The sequence below is a fragment of the Thermothielavioides terrestris genome, chromosome 1, assembly GCF_000226115.1.
Source record: "Thermothielavioides terrestris NRRL 8126 chromosome 1, complete sequence".
NCBI classification, from domain to species: Eukaryota; Fungi; Ascomycota; class Sordariomycetes; order Sordariales; family Chaetomiaceae; genus Thermothielavioides; species Thermothielavioides terrestris.
The window spans coordinates 3,955,297-3,972,375 of NC_016457.1; the positions used below are offsets into that span (position 1 = coordinate 3,955,297).

At 59.5% G+C, this 17,079-nt stretch overlaps 4 protein-coding genes across 4 annotated transcripts; all 4 read right to left on the reverse strand.

Moving 5' to 3' along the window:
- Positions 1-471: 471 nt before the first annotated feature.
- Positions 472-3,017, reverse strand: THITE_2108151 (uncharacterized protein). Its single transcript, XM_003649507.1, has 6 exons — positions 2,722-3,017; positions 2,441-2,651; positions 2,160-2,377; positions 1,740-1,963; positions 1,355-1,678; positions 472-1,293 (listed from the first exon to the last, which is right to left on the reverse strand). Exons 1-6 carry the CDS (start codon positions 2,894-2,896, stop codon positions 649-651), a joined length of 1,797 nt encoding a protein of 598 aa, XP_003649555.1. The 5' UTR covers positions 2,897-3,017; the 3' UTR covers positions 472-648.
- Positions 3,018-3,255: 238 nt separating this feature from the next.
- On the reverse strand, positions 3,256-4,471 carry THITE_121011 (uncharacterized protein; the record flags this gene model as incomplete). The annotated part of the gene is made up of 7 exons (XM_003649508.1): positions 3,256-3,467; positions 3,550-3,717; positions 3,776-3,795; positions 3,871-3,908; positions 3,985-4,173; positions 4,279-4,314; positions 4,373-4,471. 7 exons carry the CDS (start codon positions 4,469-4,471, stop codon positions 3,256-3,258), a joined length of 762 nt encoding a protein of 253 aa, XP_003649556.1.
- A 1,029-nt stretch (positions 4,472-5,500) lies between these two features.
- THITE_2108159 (uncharacterized protein) lies at positions 5,501-7,763 on the reverse strand. Its single transcript, XM_003649509.1, has 4 exons — positions 7,650-7,763; positions 6,678-7,589; positions 6,088-6,614; positions 5,501-6,011 (listed from the first exon to the last, which is right to left on the reverse strand). Exons 2-4 carry the CDS (start codon positions 7,578-7,580, stop codon positions 5,660-5,662), a joined length of 1,782 nt encoding a protein of 593 aa, XP_003649557.1. The 5' UTR covers positions 7,581-7,589; positions 7,650-7,763; the 3' UTR covers positions 5,501-5,659.
- A 1,875-nt stretch (positions 7,764-9,638) lies between these two features.
- On the reverse strand, positions 9,639-14,318 carry THITE_2041558 (uncharacterized protein; the record flags this gene model as incomplete). Its single annotated transcript, XM_003649510.1, has 2 exons — positions 9,639-13,518; positions 13,606-14,318. The coding sequence occupies 2 exons, from the start codon at positions 14,316-14,318 to the stop codon at positions 9,639-9,641; spliced, it is 4,593 nt and encodes a 1,530-aa protein (XP_003649558.1).
- Positions 14,319-17,079: the final 2,761 nt, after the last annotated feature.

Sequence of the window (17,079 nt, forward strand, 5' to 3'; positions counted from 1 at the left end):
TCCGCAATAGCCGACGGGCGACCAAGGTGCAACAGCAGAGTCGGAACGGTTACCGAAGAATGGAAGTACCCAAAGGGGAACTGGAAACCAATGACGGATGAACCGCTGCCCTATAACTGTACTCCGTAGCCAGCGAAGCCGAGGGAGCTGGATGGGAGCTGGGGTGGTTTCAGTGGGGTCGCTCTCCCCACAGTTGCTCTTGCGGAGGCGGGAGCAGCAGAGGTGGGCCCAAGCTCCTTGGGTGATGTCACGAGAGAACCTTGCGGGCTTCAAAGCTGCAGGCGCCGAAAACATCGAATCGAAACATGCATGATAGCCCGAACAGGCAAGTGAGCCTCAGCGAGGTAAGAAGGGCCAGCAGCGTTTTGGGCACATAATACCTGGTATTTTGACTACACTGGGAATTTCAAGCTGGGAGCGCCGAATAGGTGATGGCCTGTCACAACTATTTGCGCACTTGAGCGCGGATGTAACGTCACCACCTCTGCGCCAAACAAAACTTCCAAAATAACATGTGAGGAAAAATAAGAATTCTCCGCGCTACTCGTTAGTCCCCAGTATTCTGCTGCTCACGTGGCGAGCGGCCCTGTCAACCTAGATACGCTGTGGAGTTAAGCACACACCATACCAGTCAGTATACCTTCGCCCTTAAGATACCGGAGGAGGCGGCGGCAGGTCCATGGGAGGAGGAGGCGGCGGCGGAGCATCGCCCGACGGCGGCGGAGGCGGGGGTGGAGGCGGAACGGCATTGGCGTACTGCTGAATGAGCGCATTCAGCCCGCCCGGAAGGCCGGGAGGCGCAGCACCAGGAGGGGGAGGGGGAGGGGGAGGCAGGCCAGGAGGGGCGCCAGCCATTCCCGGAGGAGCACCAGGAGCGCCGTAACCGCCGTAGCTTGGGTAGCCACCATATCCGGCTGGAGGTCCCATGGGTTGATGCCAAGGAGCAGTGCCGGGGGCCGAGGGGAGCGAAGGAGGCGCCGCGCCGTACGAGCTTTGACCAGGGTAATAGCTGTCGCCTCCATCGCGCCCATCGGCGCCGCGGTAGCCACGGTCGCGGTCGCGGTCTCGGTCGCGGTCTCGGTCGCGAACCCAGGGTGCCGGGCCGCCAGTAGGACCATTGCCGCCGTCTTGGTCGCGGTCGTTGTTCCGGACACGCCAAGGAGCCGGGGCGCCGGTCGGACCGCGCGCCCAAGGCCGAGCATCGCCTCCGCCGCCAGGAGGACCGTGAGATCCAGGGCCAGCTTCGATGCGCGCAGGAGCCGCCCCGGTTCCGCCGAGTTCCTGCATAAGTTGCTGCGATGTCCGTCAGTGTACCAGTCGCTCACATACCGTGACTGCGGTGGAATCAACATACCTCGTACTCGCGGTCCACAGCATCGCCTCCGCCGCCGCCGCCCAGGCGACCACCAGGCCGGCCCATCGGACCGTCGTTACGCCAGCTGGAACCCCTCTGTCTATCCGGGCAATCACGAGCCATGTGGCCGGCATTGCCGCAGATACGGCAGATAATGTTGGCGGTGAAGTTCTGCCTCTCGGGACAATCGTACTTGCGGTGCCCGATCTGGCCACAGTTCTGGCATGCCTGGTTCTCGTCGTCACGGAGAGTCCCGTTCAAGGCGGCAAGCTCGCGCAGTTGGTTGCGCTTGAGCTCATTCTGGCCTTCGGGGATCGACGCGGCCTAGTGACTTAGTTAGCACCGCTGGCGTGCTGACAGTCAAGCAGGGGAGAAGGGTACACACCGTCTCGATGACATTGTGAATCAGCTTCTTCGCCTTGTTGACCTTCTCCTCCGTGTCGGCCATGATCAAACAATGCAAATCTTCTTCCTGGTTGCTGGAGTGCGCAGCGTCAGAGCGGCCCTTCCCCTCTTTCACTGAGCCTTTTCCGCGGATGGCAATCTTGGCGCCAGATTCTGCTTCCATCTTCTTGAGTGTGTTGCCACGGGGTCCGATAAGTAAGCCAACTTGAAGAGGGAAGCTAAGTGTTAGTACAGTGGATCGAGACAGAGAACAGCGTTCAAGTTAGTGTCCAGCAGGGTCAACCCGCAAGGCGCAGCATCACGAGAAAATGCTGACACAAGCGCCTGGCCAAGTACCTAAGGGACGGAGGGGACGGGATGATCAAAGTGGTTAGAGAGGTTAGAGGGTTAGCAATCATACTGAAGTTAATCTCTGGGTAATCGTTCACCGGCACGTAGACCTTCTCTTGGGTCTTGGTGGGCCGGCGATAGTCCTGGGGCGGGTGATAGTTCGGAATCGTCTTCATGGCCTTTTCGATCAGTTTGTGACGCTCATCCTCCAGGCGTTTGCGGTAACGGTATTCGCGGGTGTTGATACGGCGACCATGGTTGTCGTACTGGGGCGGCGGCGATGGAGATCTGCGCGCACTCCCGTCAGCACTGGCAAATAGAGATTGAAACATATCAGTTCAACCAACATACCTGTCTCCGTCGGCGGGTACGACATCGTCGATTTTGAGCTTCTGCGTAATCTCTTCGATGCGCAAATGCAGGGTGTATGCTTCGAGCTGCTCGATGGTCATGTCGGCAACGATGGCAGTGGGAAGCCCCATCAGGCCGGCGGCCTTGTTCTCGGTCGCGTCGCCCCAGCGGTTGCGCTTCTTGCGACGCCTCGGTCCATCCTGCTCGGATCCTGTGAAGGAGTGTCAGCGCGACAGAGTGAAACCAGAAAAAATACACTGAGAGGCATGGAAGCGACCTACGCTCAGGGCTGCGGCCGCGCTTGACGTCGCGGTCGCCATTGGAGAGGCCATTGGAGAGGCCATTGGGCGATGCACTGCCGTTCGGGGCGCCGGCCTCTTGGACATCGCTGCCGAAGCGGCGCTTGCCCAAGGGGATGTTGTTCGATCCGGTGATACCTTGATTTCTCCACGCCATCTTGTCTGTGTGGTTCGCGACGGTATGCGATGTCGGTGGGAAAAGCGATGTGTTGTGATGGTTGAAGGCGACGCGATGCTTTTCACATCCTGGGCCAGATGCGGCAAAGGATTGAGCCAGCCCAGAATGTTTGCCACGAGCTGTGGGGCTAACTAAGCCAGTCTAGGCGTGCGAATTGTCACGTGATATCTTGCCCCGACGCTCCATCTGTACTCCAAGTTACACTATGTAAATTACCTAACCTACCTCTACCTTAGGCACTCGGTATTCCAGAAAGGCACTTCAATCCTCATGGTCATAAGAGTCACCACTCAGCAGAGCTAACCCCCATTGCCCCGCCTACCATTATGGGAGAACGCTCATTTCTTCGCATCCTCAGCCATGCTCTGCTGCACCCAGGCCCTCGTCTCCGCGGCAGCCTTGTCCAGCTCCTCCTGCGTCTTGTTCCTGTTTTCCAGAGCCGTGTGCGGCTTCGGCACATGCCTGCCCTTCTCGCACGCTGGGCGGGCCACGATCCTGTCGACCCAAGCATTCAGGTGCGGGAACTCGTGGAGCGGGATGCCCGCCCAGTCTTTCAATTTTCGTTAGCAGGCCCCCAACTTTCGGATCTGGGTCACACAACAACAACACAGGGCCAGAAAGGAGTCTCTCACAGGCAGAGGCGACCCAGCCCCAGCAGGCAAGGTCGGCGATGGTTAGCCGGTCTCCGACCAGGTAGCCCGACTTGGACTTGCTCAGCTGCGTCTCCATGACGCGGTACAGCCGGCGCGTCTCGTTCTGGTACCGGTTGATGCCGTACTGGATCTTCTCGGGCGCGTATCCTGGCCGTGTTGTCAGTCAACCAAGGGCCAGACTCGGGCTCGAAAATGGAAAACTCACGGGTGAAGTGGTTTGCTTGGCTAAACCCGCACGTTAGCCCTTCCCCGCATCACACGTCGCCGCAACAAGGTGAGCAGAGGCAGGGCATCACCCACCCTTGCATCGGCCCCAAGCCGCCCATCTGCCAAAACAGCTGTTGTTGTCCCACACGCAAGTCAGCGTCATCTGGTACCGCACCGCGCGAGGCCGCACAACCGCTAGGCACATACCCAGTTGTTCACCTCCCAGTACTCGCGCGAGCCCCGCGGGTACGACACCTTGTGCTCCGTGTCGTAGCGGTCCACGAGGTACTGCATGATGGAGCCGCTCTCAAACAGGCGGATGGTTGAGCCGTCGGTGAAAGTGTCGGTCAACGCGGGGATGCGGCCGTTGGGGTTGATCTCGAGGAACCATGGTTCCTTTGGCCCGGACAAACATGTCAGCCGAGTTTGGGGCTGGACGGGCTTTTCTAGCCGGCTTCCGGGTCTCTCGGGCCCGGGTTAAGAGCACCCATGCGGGCATACCTTTTGCGTGTTCTTCTGGAGGTCGATGGCCGTGACCTGGTTTCACCTGTTAGCAACTGCGCTGTGTGCTGGAGTCAACGTGGTCCGGTCGTGCCTTGTACGGCAGGCCCAGCTCTTCCAGCAGCATCGAGATCTTGATGCCGTTGGGCGTCTGGGCCGTGTAGAGGTGGATGTCGGACTTCGTCTCAGCCATTCTGGCGGAGTTGACTGAGTGGTGGTGATCGGTGGTTGTGGAACTTGAACGGCGCAAGTGTGTCCCTAGCAAAGCAAGCCGGCGCATTAACTGAGGTGCTCGCTCAGGGAGTTTTTCGAGGGACAATGGGCTAGAAGTACGTCGAGAGTTTCAGGCCGGTTCGCACAAAGCTGTCTAACTACATCATATGCGGGGCTTAGAAATCCACTTATTTCTAGGCAATCTTCCATGCTCCGCAAGAAGGAGGGGAATGGGCGGACGATGTCACGCCCTTGGAAGGATCACACCAGTCCCATAGTCCTTTAGTAAGCCTTCACCAACATCTCCTTAGTCCGTTGCAGGGGAATTCACCCGCGACCGATTCCACTAGAGAGGGCAGCGCGCGGTCCGAGGTGCAACGTGAGCTGGCTCATTGCTGAGGAACCATTCCCCTCCAGCTGTCAAAGCGGGGCTCTGCGGAGCCAAGTCGAGCCGAGTCGCGTTTTACGCCGGGCCGAGCGAGCGATTCTGAAGAGGAAGTGCTACTCCTTCTATCCAATAAGACTGAAAATAATTGGAAATGTGACGTGCAGTTTTTCTATGACGAAAGGTTCTTGAGCCTCTCCGGAAGTATACACAGAGTAAAGACTAAAGAGCACTGTCCAACGATCTCGGCTCCCGCTGAGCCGGAGGTAACGTTCGGTGTGGGGCCGTATTCGCTGTGATGAATGAGAACATCCCCTCGTCCTCTCGTGTTTTGTTATTTTCCGGCAAGGGGCCCCCGATCCGGCATGCTCCAGGCAACCGCGGTAGCACAAGCGACTGCTTCAGTCTCCATTACAGAGCCTACTTTCACCTCCCGCGGTTAAGAACCGTTGCGGTCAATAACTAAAATATGTCCATATCTACAATAGCGGCGACCACACATATATGCTTGATCCCTCTAAGCGAACGACTCAACCAAACGCGGAACCCTATGTAAAATGGAAAACCAGAGCCGGTCCTCAGTAGTGTGAACTCCCCAAACTCCATCCATGTGCAAGTCCTGTCCTACCAAAACCCGTCCAGTTTTGTTGCCTCCGCCTTCGCCTACAGGAACACAGTCCAACGCAACGGTACACACACGTCCACACACACACACGTCCATGCACACACACACACACACATACACACACTCGCACAAAACCCCCCTTCGTCCATCCGTTACTGCTACTTCTGCTGCTTCTGCTGCGGCTGCTGCGGCGGCGGCGGCGGTCCGGGCTGCCACTGCTGCCCCTCTCCCTCCTCCCCTTGCTCCTCCACCGCCGGCGGCGCGACCACCTTGCCGGCGTCGACCAGCATGAGCTCCTCGATGCGGCTGTCCGCGTCCGGGCCGTACTCGACGCGCTTCCAGGTGGTGATGCGCGCCTCGTTCATGTCGAAGTCGAAGACGCGGATCTTGCGGTGGAAGCCGCCGTAGCCGGCGTAGCCGCCGAAGCCCGCCGCGCCGGCGTGGCACATCCAGAGCGCCGGCGTGCCGTCCTCGGCGCGCGACAGCGCGCAGTACTCGTTCACGTGGTCGCTGGTAAAAAAACGGGTTAGTCAAGGTGGGGGTGGGGGAGAGTTTTTTGGGTGTATTGTTTTTCGGGCTCACGTACTGCCCACAGCTGACCATCACGACGCCCTCCTCGACCAGGGCGTCGTAGAAGCCCGAGTTATACGCCGGCGCGGTGCTGGGTTCCTTCCAGTCGCCGACGAGCGTCAGGTTCGGCGACACATACTCCGGGAGGGGGATGTGGATGAAGGCCACGTCCATGTGGTGGTGCGTGTACTCCTTGTGCTTCTTCTTGAGCCCCTGGGCCGTGCTGCGGAACCAGTCGATCTGGCTCTTCTTGATCCAGTCATAGCCCGGGTACTTGCGCTCGTTGGGCGAGTACGAGTGCGTGTCGAGCAGGTAGACCGTGATGGCCGAGTGGCCCGAGCTGCCGCGCGCCAGCACCTCGATGTAGTAGTTGCCCACTCCGTCGACGTCCAGGGGCCCGGCCTTGGACAGCGAGTACGGCAGCTTTTCGATCAGATCCATCTGCGCGGACCGAGACATGGAGCCCTCGTCGTCGTGGTTACCGAAGATGGAGACGTACGGGATCTTGTGTTTGATGAGCAGCTGCGCGTACTTGAAGATGGCCTGGGTCATGTTAGTGGGCCGCTCCGCGAGCGAGAAGACATAGCACATATTGCTGCCGCTCACCGTTTGCGCATCCGGTGCGGTGCCTCCATTCACCTGGTCCCCGCTAAGCACGACCAAGTTCGGCCGCTCCTCCTCCAGGACCTTGGCCACAAAATCCAGCGTCCTCGGGTCCGCCTCGCACTTCCCGCCGTTCCAGTCCTCTGGCAGCGCATCCCGGCAGCGCCCAACCCCCGTACTCAGATGCAGATCCGCCAACTGCACGATCTTGAACCGCCCGTTCTCCCCAATCTTGGGCGCGGGCTGGTACGGCTTCTCCTCGGGGCCCCTCCGGATGGTGACATGCGCAGGAGGCACGCCCGAGCCGGCATCCAGCAGCAACGCCGTCCCCGTGAACGACCACCCGGGCCGGGCCTCGACGGCATCGTCACCAAACAGCACGTCCACCCCCGTCACGGCATCCTTGGAGTCGCTCACGCCGCGCTTATTACTCCTCTTGACCCACAGCCCGCCCGGTCTCGACTCCCACTTCCCCTCCCGAATCTCCTTACCATCATCCTCTCCTTTCCCCCCATGCTCCTGCTGCCCCTTCCCCGTCCACTTCCCCTTCTTCTCCTCCTCCGCAACGCTGGGGTCCAGCCTCCCGACGCTGACATCCACCACGACCTTATCCTCGGCGGTCAGCTCCTCCTCGCGCTTGCGCTGCACGTGCAGGTAGGCGGACGAGAACATGCCCTTGTTCAGGTACAGCTCCTTGTCGATGCGGTGCCAGACGGCCGGGTCGAGCTTGCACGAGGAGAACAGGTTGAGCGACGAGCAGGTGGTCAGCGTGATGTCGGTGACGACGGTGCCGGCGTGGTGCGTGGGCAGGTACTCGTGCAGGGCGTTCGGCAGCACGCGGAAGTTGCGGTCGAGGAAGAAGATGACGATGAAGGTGAAGACGGCCGCCGTGGCGGTCTGCACCATCGTGCGGACCTGGTTTGCGGGAGGGGGTTAGTTGTGCGGGCGGCCTGTGGGCGGGCTGGCAGAACCTACAATTCGCCGTGTCATGGTGGTGGCGTATTCGAGGACGGAACGAAAGGAAGAAAAGAGCAAGACAGCTCGCCCTGTGCGCGTTCGCGGCGACCGCCGAGCATCTACTGGCCCGGCTCAGCTTGCCTCGCCCAACCGAGACGGTGTAATCCAACTGTCCGGCAGGTGCTGCGGGTGTCTCGTGTCGCCCTGGTCGCGTGTGCTTAAAGGTATCCGGTTAACTACCTGGACAAGGCACGAGAAGCGGCAGGGGTGGCAGCGTGCTCGACTCCAGGGACCAAGCAGGGGGCGAGTCGCGGCTCAACAACGCCCATCTTAGACCATGTCGCGGACACGGCAGGATATTCAGCTGGTCGGCAGGTAGGAGAGCTTGTGCGTCTGAGCTGCAAACGTGCCGAGTTTGCGATCCGTTTGCGTGACAACGAGACCGTGGTTGAGAGTGGGAGTTAGGTGGAAATGGAAGTTGAGCTGCCGTGCGTGGTGATGCGTTAACGTTGCCGGGATGCGCTTCGACAGGGTGGGTCCTGCCGCGCCCACAGTGGGCCCCAGCGCGGTCTTGGCCCTGGGTACTCGGAACAAAGCGCTCTGTGGCTCCTGTGCACAGACAACAGCTTCTTTCAACGTGAACTTACCATGACACGATTCTACCTCAACTTGCTTTGAAATTTCGGTAACAATTCCGTAGCTGCTAAAGCAAAGACCAACCTGAGATTTGGAAGCTTCAACGCCGAGTACCCGGCTAATGATCGCTGGCTCATCCTGGTATTGAACTTGCATAGCTAAGGTAAGGTACCTACAAGGACCACAGATGGAGTTAAGACTCCAGAGGATGCATCTTCGCGGCACCCATGGCCCTGGGAACACAACCAAGTTCCAGCGCTCGGGTAGTGTGCAACAGACCCTGCAGGGAGCCGCAACGAGGGTGAAATTGACATCTCCTCGGCACTCCCTCCGATGGTGAGCGACATACGGAGTACATACACCTACGGATTACCGAATACACCCCAGTGAAACATATCGAAGTCGTATTCCCACTGTAGATGTGAGACACACCGCGCGGTCAACATTACATATGCAGTTCTGCCATAACACCCAACTGGAAGCCATCTTCGAGGCACAAATATTATCTCATTCAGCATCGCTCGTGGCGTCACTCTCAAACCTCCCTTCCTCAGAAGACCAGCTGGAAAAGGACCGGGGGTATCTCTCGGATGCTCGCTCGCTCATCCAACACCAACACCCAACCCCATAACCCGACGTGACAAAAATCAAGCAGAAGCCATTTGCAGAACATACATCCATCCTAACACCCATCATGTCATCCAACCATCATCATAATCCATCCACCGAGATACGCCGACCCCGGCACCCAGCCCAGCCAGCGGGCCTGTCCTCAGCAGCTCGCACCCTCTCGTCTCCCCCGTAAGGAAAAAAGGCCAACAAAAAAGTACCAAAAGCCCCCTGCCCTGAGAAACACAGAGCGGAGAGGGAAGCAGAGAGGTTGCGAGCGCACCGGACCCGGCCAATGCCCATTACCTCGAGTGTTTCCGGAACATAATTAGTAGAGTTGCAGCTTCTTCAGCAGAACGGCCATGCCCAGACTCGCCGCGACAGGCAAAAGAGAAAACAAGTAAAGCAAATGAAACAATAAAAGCGTAGCTGCAATTAAGTCCGTCCCGCTGCGTTCCTGTCGATGGTGGGGTAGTGCGAAGCGAAAAGAGCATGGGCAGGTTGCTTGAGCCGCTCTGTATTACCGGCAACCTTATCGCCAGAAAGTGTCGTCTCGTCATCGTCCATGACAGATAATACCCTCGGGCTCGCGCCCTCTTGGTCTTCGGATGCATATTCGTTTGCACATTTCGTTCTTTCGTCCCGCGCCAATGCTTGTTGAGAAATGGAAGTCCGACAACCTCAAGAACACCACACAACGCCGGAAACTCGAGAGTTGGAAGAGGAGGAAGAAAAAAAAAAAGAAGGCGGCCCCAGGAGGCCTCAGATGCTCGCCACTCGAGCCCTTCCATCCGCCACCCGCGCATGGCAGACCATCAGCTTGAGACTCGTGCCCCATTCCTCGCACTCGGCGAGCAGCGCCTTGTCGCGCCAGATACTGCCGCGCGACGATGGGCTGATCCCGGGCGCCGCGGCGCTCTCGTAGCACCGGCTGTACCACCACCGGCCGACCTTGGCCACCGACTGCGCGATGCTCTCGTCCGCGACCGGGCCTTCGTCGTTGATCATCTCGGGGAGGCTGCGCTCGTCCTTTCTCGGCTTGGCCTTACTCGGCCCGCCACCGGCACCGGTCGAGTTCCGCTTCCCGGCGCCTCCCGCTTCGCTACCTGAAGAGCGGGTGATACTGCTGGCGACGGGGACGCCTACCCGGCATATCTTGATGTCGGTGAAGCCCCTACGGCCGATAAGACGGAGGATGAGATCAGAGGTCGATCCGAGGCAGGTATCGGGCGCCCGGGCGTGGATGCGTTCCTTGAGGCGACGCACCGTGCGACGGCAGCGGTTGCCCATGTTGTTCAAGTCCACATCGAGGATGGACAACTCGATGTAGCCACCTGGCTTCAGCACCCGCCGCGCTTCCGAGATGATGTTGCGGTAGTGTCCCTCCGGGGCCGCGGCCGGGAAGCGGAAGACAACGGCAGTAAAGCTTTGCGCGCCAAAAGGGAACTTGGCCGTGTGGCTTAAGTACTGGACCTGGTGGTGGTTCGGAGGACTGAGCGGGAAGGATGTCTCGCTCCGGTGTTCGGCCGGAAGAGGGGCGCGCGGGGAGAGGTTGAAGAATGTAGCCGCCGGGTATGTCTCTGCCGCGTAGAAGGACCAGTCGTCGTTGCCCAGTCCGTCAACCACAAGAATGGACGGCCGCTTGAGAGAGCCGGCATCCGAGACCAACTCGTCCCGGACCGGGCTGAAGAGAACATGACCAAACGTGAGCCACTTGCTGACAGTCATAGAGCCTACTCGCAGGTTGACCTGGGACAGAGGCGAACTGTCTTCCGAGCCCTGGGTGCTGCCACTGGCGTCAGATCGCCGAGCTTGCTGAACGGAGGAGATGCTGCTCCGTTTCCTTGATGCTGCTGGTTCCCCGGTTTGCTCGCCCGTACCGAAGCTATGGACTTTGGTCTCCTGACTGCTTGTGGGATCAAGCGCAACCACCGAGTTCTCCGGCGTGGGGTCGCAGTCCAGCATTCGTTTGACTTCTTCGGCCATGTCCGAGCCGTTGACGCTCGATGATGGGTGCTCCATACCCGACCGCAAGGCATCAACCAGACTCGGCAACGGGGGAGGACTTAGTGTTGGCGACTCCAAGGCCGCCTCGATCAGCTTCCCATCGCCGAACGCGGATCCGTCAAGTTGCAGCGGTTTCGGCCGAGTTGTCGGTTCCGTTACCGGCAACCTTATCGTATCGTCACCAAGCAAGTCATTGTACTCATCCCAGATCTCGTCCTCGGCAAGGGGCGCATCTGGTTCCGGCACAATAGCAGTGGCATCGGCATAGCTCAAGAGACCTCCGGAGCTGCTGGACGACGTCGTCGTAGTGCACTGCGAGTTCTTCCGGGGCGAGAACGACAGGAATTCCGGTCCAGGTTGAGTCGAAACCGGCGGCGGCAATCTCGGCACGCCATAAATCAAGGCGGAGAAGTTGGAGTCGCTCGCTGGGACCGGATGCTCCGAGGAAGGTTCCGGCGTCGACGGTTTCGGAGGGCTTGGCCCCTTTGCTACCGAATTCTCGTCTCGAAGATCAGGCGCCGCAGGAGTCATCTGGACACTCAGGCGGTGAAACGGCCTTGAGAAGCTCTTGGGGGATATTTGCTGGGCTCGAGCGCTGACAACCTTTGGGATACGTCCCACTTGGGGCAGTCTGCTTGGTCGGCCTGGGCCCTGGCGCAGGACGGGCGCCTGTTTGGAAGGCGCTGGCGCCGGCATGGGATCGGGGTTTGACCCGGGAAGTGAAGAAACAGGCGGTGTAGCCGCGCTTGCGACAGGGCTATTCGAATCTGCTGGCTGCTCGGGCTCGGTCCGCTGTAGACCCGATTGTTGGGAAGGTTCCGCGGGCTCTGTCAGAGATGGTCTCCTGAAGTCGGGATCTGCCAATGGGGGCTGGTCAGGGCTGGTGACTGCTATGCCTCTTGCTTCGCGAAGGACCTCTTCCAGGTCAACTGGCTCGGCATCTTCTTGTTCCGATGAGTCCATTATCGTGTAGAACGCCACGGGCTTGTTCTGGACAGTTTTGACTGTGGCGGCAATTGTCTTCGCTGCGTCCGTCTTCTTCTCTGCCGCCGGCTGACTCTGGGAGCGCCCAAAGAAGTTCCACTTGCGGGGGGACCTGGGTCGCCTTGTGAGCTTCTTCGGTCCGGAGGCTGCTGCCGTCCTCGCAGGTTCCTTTGCGGCGGGAGCCGGTTCAGCCGAAGGGTCAACGATAGAGTCGTCAGACAAGATGCTGGCATCCAGGCTGGTCATAGAGGGCGAAACGGCCTGAGCCTGAGTGACGATCGGCTTGGGCAGCCTCAGGGGCTCTTGTTCGCCAGACTTGAGTCGTTGCGCCGACCTCCTGAGGGCTAGCGTGGGCTTCGTGGCCACCGCCTCGGAGTCACTGCTCTCGGATGGCCGGCGGCTGCGCAGCGAAGGCGGCTGTGTCGCGCTGCGGGGTAAAGGTGACGGCCACAAGGACTTCCGAGGCACTTCGCGAGATGACAACGAAACCTGGGAGCTACTGTGAGACTCAACGCTCGGCCGCCTGAAGGCTGAGCTCTGGTTGCTCTCGGTACGCGTCAGCTCCGAGCTGGTGTTCCTGTTCTCAATGACTTCTCCACCAGCGATAATAACCGGGGCCATCCTTTCCATCAGGAATGCGTCGTAAGATGGGTTACTGCTCAAGCTCTCCTGCGAGGACATGGTCCCCGGGATCACACGAGTAGTGTTCGCCATAGTGTTGCTCCTCCTGCGCACTGAGCCTATCCGTCCGTAACCCTCGTGACCTGTCCCGGCAGCTGGTCCTTTCCTCGGGTGTTTCTCCTTGTTGTCCGGCTGAGCGGGCTCGGGGACCGTCTTCGTTCGTCGCCCAAACAGAGGAAACCGAGTCTTGAACGTTGACGACACGCTAGGGCTAGGTGTTCGGGAGGGTCTCGCTGTCTCCTGTTTGGATACAGTCGTCGCGGCACTAGAAATGGATTTAGGTGCAGGAGTGGGCTCCCTAGCAGGGGGGCGGCTCGACGGCTTCTCCGAGTGGGACGATGGAATGGCCAACCGACTGGTCGGGCCCGAGGCCAAGAGGCCGCTTTCCTGTCTCTCTGGCAATGAGCTCGATGACAGATTACTTTGTATGACGGGGATGGATTGGCCTGATTGGGCATGGAGGTCGACAGTTCCATCGCGGCTCGGTCGCACAGGGGGCGTCGGCTGCGCAGAGGCAGTGGTTTTCGCGGCTTGGACAAGCCGCGGCTGGGAATATGTTGTCGCTGTTGACGGCAGCGATGCAGCTTGCGGTCGAGGAGCGTCATGGGATGGTCTTGGAACGGATATGGCTCCATCTCGACTCTCCTTGGGCTTTTGGGATGACTTTCGCGGAGGAGGACTGTGCGGACGCTGGGTTAAGGCTTTGGCTTTCTTCTCCGTGGTCTCACTGGCGCGAACTGTCGAGTTGGAGGATGACGAGGTCGATAGTTCCCTGACAGCTGTCAAACCTTGGTGGTCCGCGGTTACAGAGCTCACTTCATTCGAGACGCTCCCTGTCCTTCTCCGCGTAACCGGAGGTCGTGTTAGGGCTGGGTCGGCCTGTCGTACCCTAGTCCCGGGCGGGTGGATGCGTATCGGGGCCACCAGCCCCGGAGAGTGCGAGGATATGGAGGTCGGTGTGGTGTCACGACTGTATGGCCCGGGTCCCGGCGATTCCGACCACCTCGTAGAGGGACTGCCACTGAAAGCACTGAGCTGGCTGCTGGTTCCAGAAAACAGCGGAGTGGGTGGAGGTAGATCGTTTGTTGCAATCCGGGAGGGTAGGTTGGGACCGGGGCTTTCGGGACGGGCGGGAGGCTTGATGTCGCGGTATCTGTCCAACTCGGGATATATCGTGACCGTTTGGGCCTTCGTCAACGGGATCTCCACTTGTTGTGCTACCCTGATCTCCATCGGGCTCTGGGTCAACTCGCGGTCGAGATGAGAAACGTCCAGGGGAGTCTGAGCACGAGGATAGGAATCCGATGAGGTCGTGCCGATCGAGTCATTCCGCGAGTCATTGCGGGCGCTGCCGGTATCCTGCGACAATCCAGAGCGTTTCCGCCGGAGAATGTTTCGAGGCTTCGCGTTAGGGGCTGGAATTCTGCTAGAGGCGGATGAAGATGAACGCGTCCCGTCCGTCACCCCAGCCATCAGCCCAGCTGCACTGCCAATGGAACTGCGGATCTGTGGTCGTGGCACGTAGCGTGGTTGTTCTGGCTGGCTGTCAGACGGCCGACGTTGGGAGAGCCCCTGCGGAAGGCGACTAGACGCGGCCGCTTGCGGGATGGACCGCACAGGTTGGTGACTCGCTTCGGCTGGCCGTCTGGCCGTCCACCTGGTGTTCAAAGTGGTCTCTTCCTTCGGGGCTACCGGACCGGTCCGCGGGTCTCCAGGCCTGACATTACCTGACCAGCCGAAGGCCTGCGGCCCTGGTCTCCTGGAAGTCATTGTGTTTTTTGTGTCGCTTCGTTGGGGTCCGGATAGCCCACCATAATCGCCCACGTTGGCTTAACAACGCACTATCATCGGATGCGTTAGGGTACCTGATCACACGGAGTGTCCCTATACTGGCAGTCAGCGCCGGGTCCACGGGCGGTGGCGATGGCGAAAGGATTGCAGACAAGCTTGAGCAGCGTGGCGGCAGTTCGGGGTTGTTTTGTATAAGAGCTCATGACAGTCAGTGACTTACCAAGTTCCTGCGCACCTCGGCGGCTATGTAAGGACCTCGCACGCTACGCGGCCAGACACAACAGCCACGCGCAAACGACCAGGAGGGAAGTAAATTAGGGTCGGCCAATCCAGCGGCCTGACGGGCCCGGCGGTGCACACGGGCAGATCAAGGCTCCCCCTGAGACGACCGAGAAGAGATAGTGGCACGACTCCGGCGAGCCGAGAAATAGTATTATCAAGCTGAAAAGGAGCCAAAAGCCAGCAGAGAAGAAGACGCGAATGTGACGAGTCTCCAGGACCCCAATTCGGTCATCAATCAAAACCCCGGAATGCTAAGAGAGGGGTGGAGGGGCGGCGAGTGGGAGGGAGTGGTGTGCAAAGCTCTCACACGCGGGCGAGGGAGGGTGGGGGGAACGGCAGGAAGCGCGGTCGTGGGTCTGCCCGGGTCTGACCTCCGGCCCTGATATCGCTCGGCAAGCCGAGGGGAGAATAAGAAATTAGAATGTGAAACTGGAGATCGTCGAACGGTCGGTGGGCGAGCGAGGTGCAGACGGGTGAGATTAGCCCCCTAATATGAAGATGAAGCGGGCGAGGAGGGCCGGGGAGGAGGATCGGGAGGGAGAAGGTGGAAAGGCTACGGGGGAGAAGTAGCAAGATATCAACGGGGCGGCCAGAAGATACATCAACGACGGCCGATGGGAGAGGTACACGAGGGGATGAGAACCCCTGTCAAACAGCTTGAAAAATCCATCCATGGATGTATATCCGGATAGACCTATCTGCATGCCATCCGTTGGCGTGAGTGGCGTAGCCATCTTCGCCCAGGGCCGCGCTGCGAACAGGCGAGAGGACGTTGGCAGTCATGTGGGCTCCGTTGCAAGAGGACTTGACAGGGGAGGCAGCTGGATTGGGCGGGAAGACGCAGGAAGGTCAGTAACCTGAGCAGATCGACCATTGACTCACCCACGGCAAGGGCGATGCAGGAAGTAGAGACAAGCGGGAAGCCACCGACGGACGGGCAAGGCGAGCCATGCACATGCACACATTGCATGGATACTGCGTAGGTGGAGGAAGCTGCGGCCCTCATAGTGCGAGGCAACCAGCGGCAGGACCACGGGAACGTTAGCGAGCCTGGAAGCGGTGCAGAGGGCAGAGCCAAACGCAGTGGAGCCGGCCCGGGGGAACAGGGTAGCGAAAGAGCCCCACTCAGGCTCGGCATCCAACGGGCCCTCCGGTCCTGTCGCTTCCCTGCCAGGCGGCTGCTCCACTGCGAAGCGACTGGAGCTGCGCAGCCATGCGCGCAAGACAGCCCTGGACGCTGCATGAGGGAATGCCCTATGAGGGCACAGAAGGCACTTTTTGAGGTACCATTGGGCAGCAGGCACTCGACGCCCAGCGAGCACGCTGCTGCACTCGGTCGCCTCAGAAGCAGTGATTTCCGGACTCCTGGAGACTGTTCCGGAAAGTTTGATTCTTCCAGTAATAACTAACACGCAAGGCCTGGGAACCTAGCTGAGCTAACAACCGGGAAGATGCGGCAAGGGAGCCGGCAAACGGAGGAAGGATGTTGTTGACATTTCACATCCGCCGCCTCCGTATAAATGAAACGCGTTGAGAACGGGAAGCGTTTTCGCCACGCCCGGTGCCGAGTTCGGGCGGCGCCAACGGGATTGGAACGGCGCAGGTGGGGAGTGTCTTGGCTGCCCTTCCTGCAAGCACGGAACTCGGCGGTTTAAGCCATGGTTGCGCTGTGTCTCAACCAGTCTTCCTGGTTGCTCCAAACAGAAGCCAGATTGGAGGAGCAGCATACGTACTCCGTAGACTACGCTCTCCGTTTGTTCAACTTCGCACGCTGTCGCTCGAGCTCTCGGTTCCTTGGTTCCTCTATCGGAGCAGCGCGATTGATCCATGGCGGCGATCCCCCGGAGGCCAAAGACCCCTTTCGGGAAGGTCTCGTTTGGAAGAGTGGAGATTCCCACGAGGCTGTCGAGACTTCCGGCGAGACCATGACCGGACGCCACCAGGAACTGCTGACGCCACCCAGTCGGTTCAAGATTGACGGCCGGCAACTTCCCTGTGATCAACCTCATCTTGAAATAAACGCCCGTTAGATTCGAAATGCGGTACACAACCGTTAAGCCGAACCCAACGGCGCTGTGGTCCTCCGCAGATACGACCGAGAAGCTTTGTGTGAGGATGCACAAGCCGTACCTAGTTAATTTACTTCGCGCTTTTCGTAAACTACCCAACCTTTGGCAGCCGACGAATACCATCACAGGAGGTGGTGTTCATGGGGAGCAACCGCTGTCGTCCCGTCGGTGCTGGTGACTGATTCGTCATCCGAGCCGAATGCCCCACAGTGGCGCGGCTAGCGCTTGGGTCTTTTGAATTTTCTGATTGGCCAAAATAACAGCATTTTTGACCAACCAGCGACGGACCTCGCGTTCGCCGTCGCAGAAAAGCCCTTGGGAGGGGCTGTTTTAACCTGGATTTGGCAACCTGCATGCATAGCTTGATATGTGTCCCAAATTCTCCTTTG

Excerpts from the sequence above, each read along its gene's own strand:
- THITE_2108151 (XM_003649507.1), bottom strand. The coding sequence starts at position 2,896 with ATGGCGTGGAGAAATCAAGGTATCACCGGATCGAACAACATCCCCTTG. Across the intron at positions 2,652-2,721 it reads GCGCGGCCGCAGCCCTGAGC|GATCCGAGCAGGATGGACCG; the intron begins GTAGGTCGCTTC and ends ACTCCTTCACAG. Across the intron at positions 1,294-1,354 it reads CTGTGGACCGCGAGTACGAG|CAACTTATGCAGGAACTCGG; the intron begins GTATGTTGATTC and ends CGGACATCGCAG.
- THITE_2108159 (XM_003649509.1), bottom strand. The coding sequence starts at position 7,580 with ATGGTGCAGACCGCCACGGCGGCCGTCTTCACCTTCATCGTCATCTTC. Across the intron at positions 6,615-6,677 it reads CCGCACCGGATGCGCAAACG|GCCATCTTCAAGTACGCGCA; the intron begins GTGAGCGGCAGC and ends AACATGACCCAG. Across the intron at positions 6,012-6,087 it reads GTGATGGTCAGCTGTGGGCA|CGACCACGTGAACGAGTACT; the intron begins GTACGTGAGCCC and ends TTTTTTTACCAG.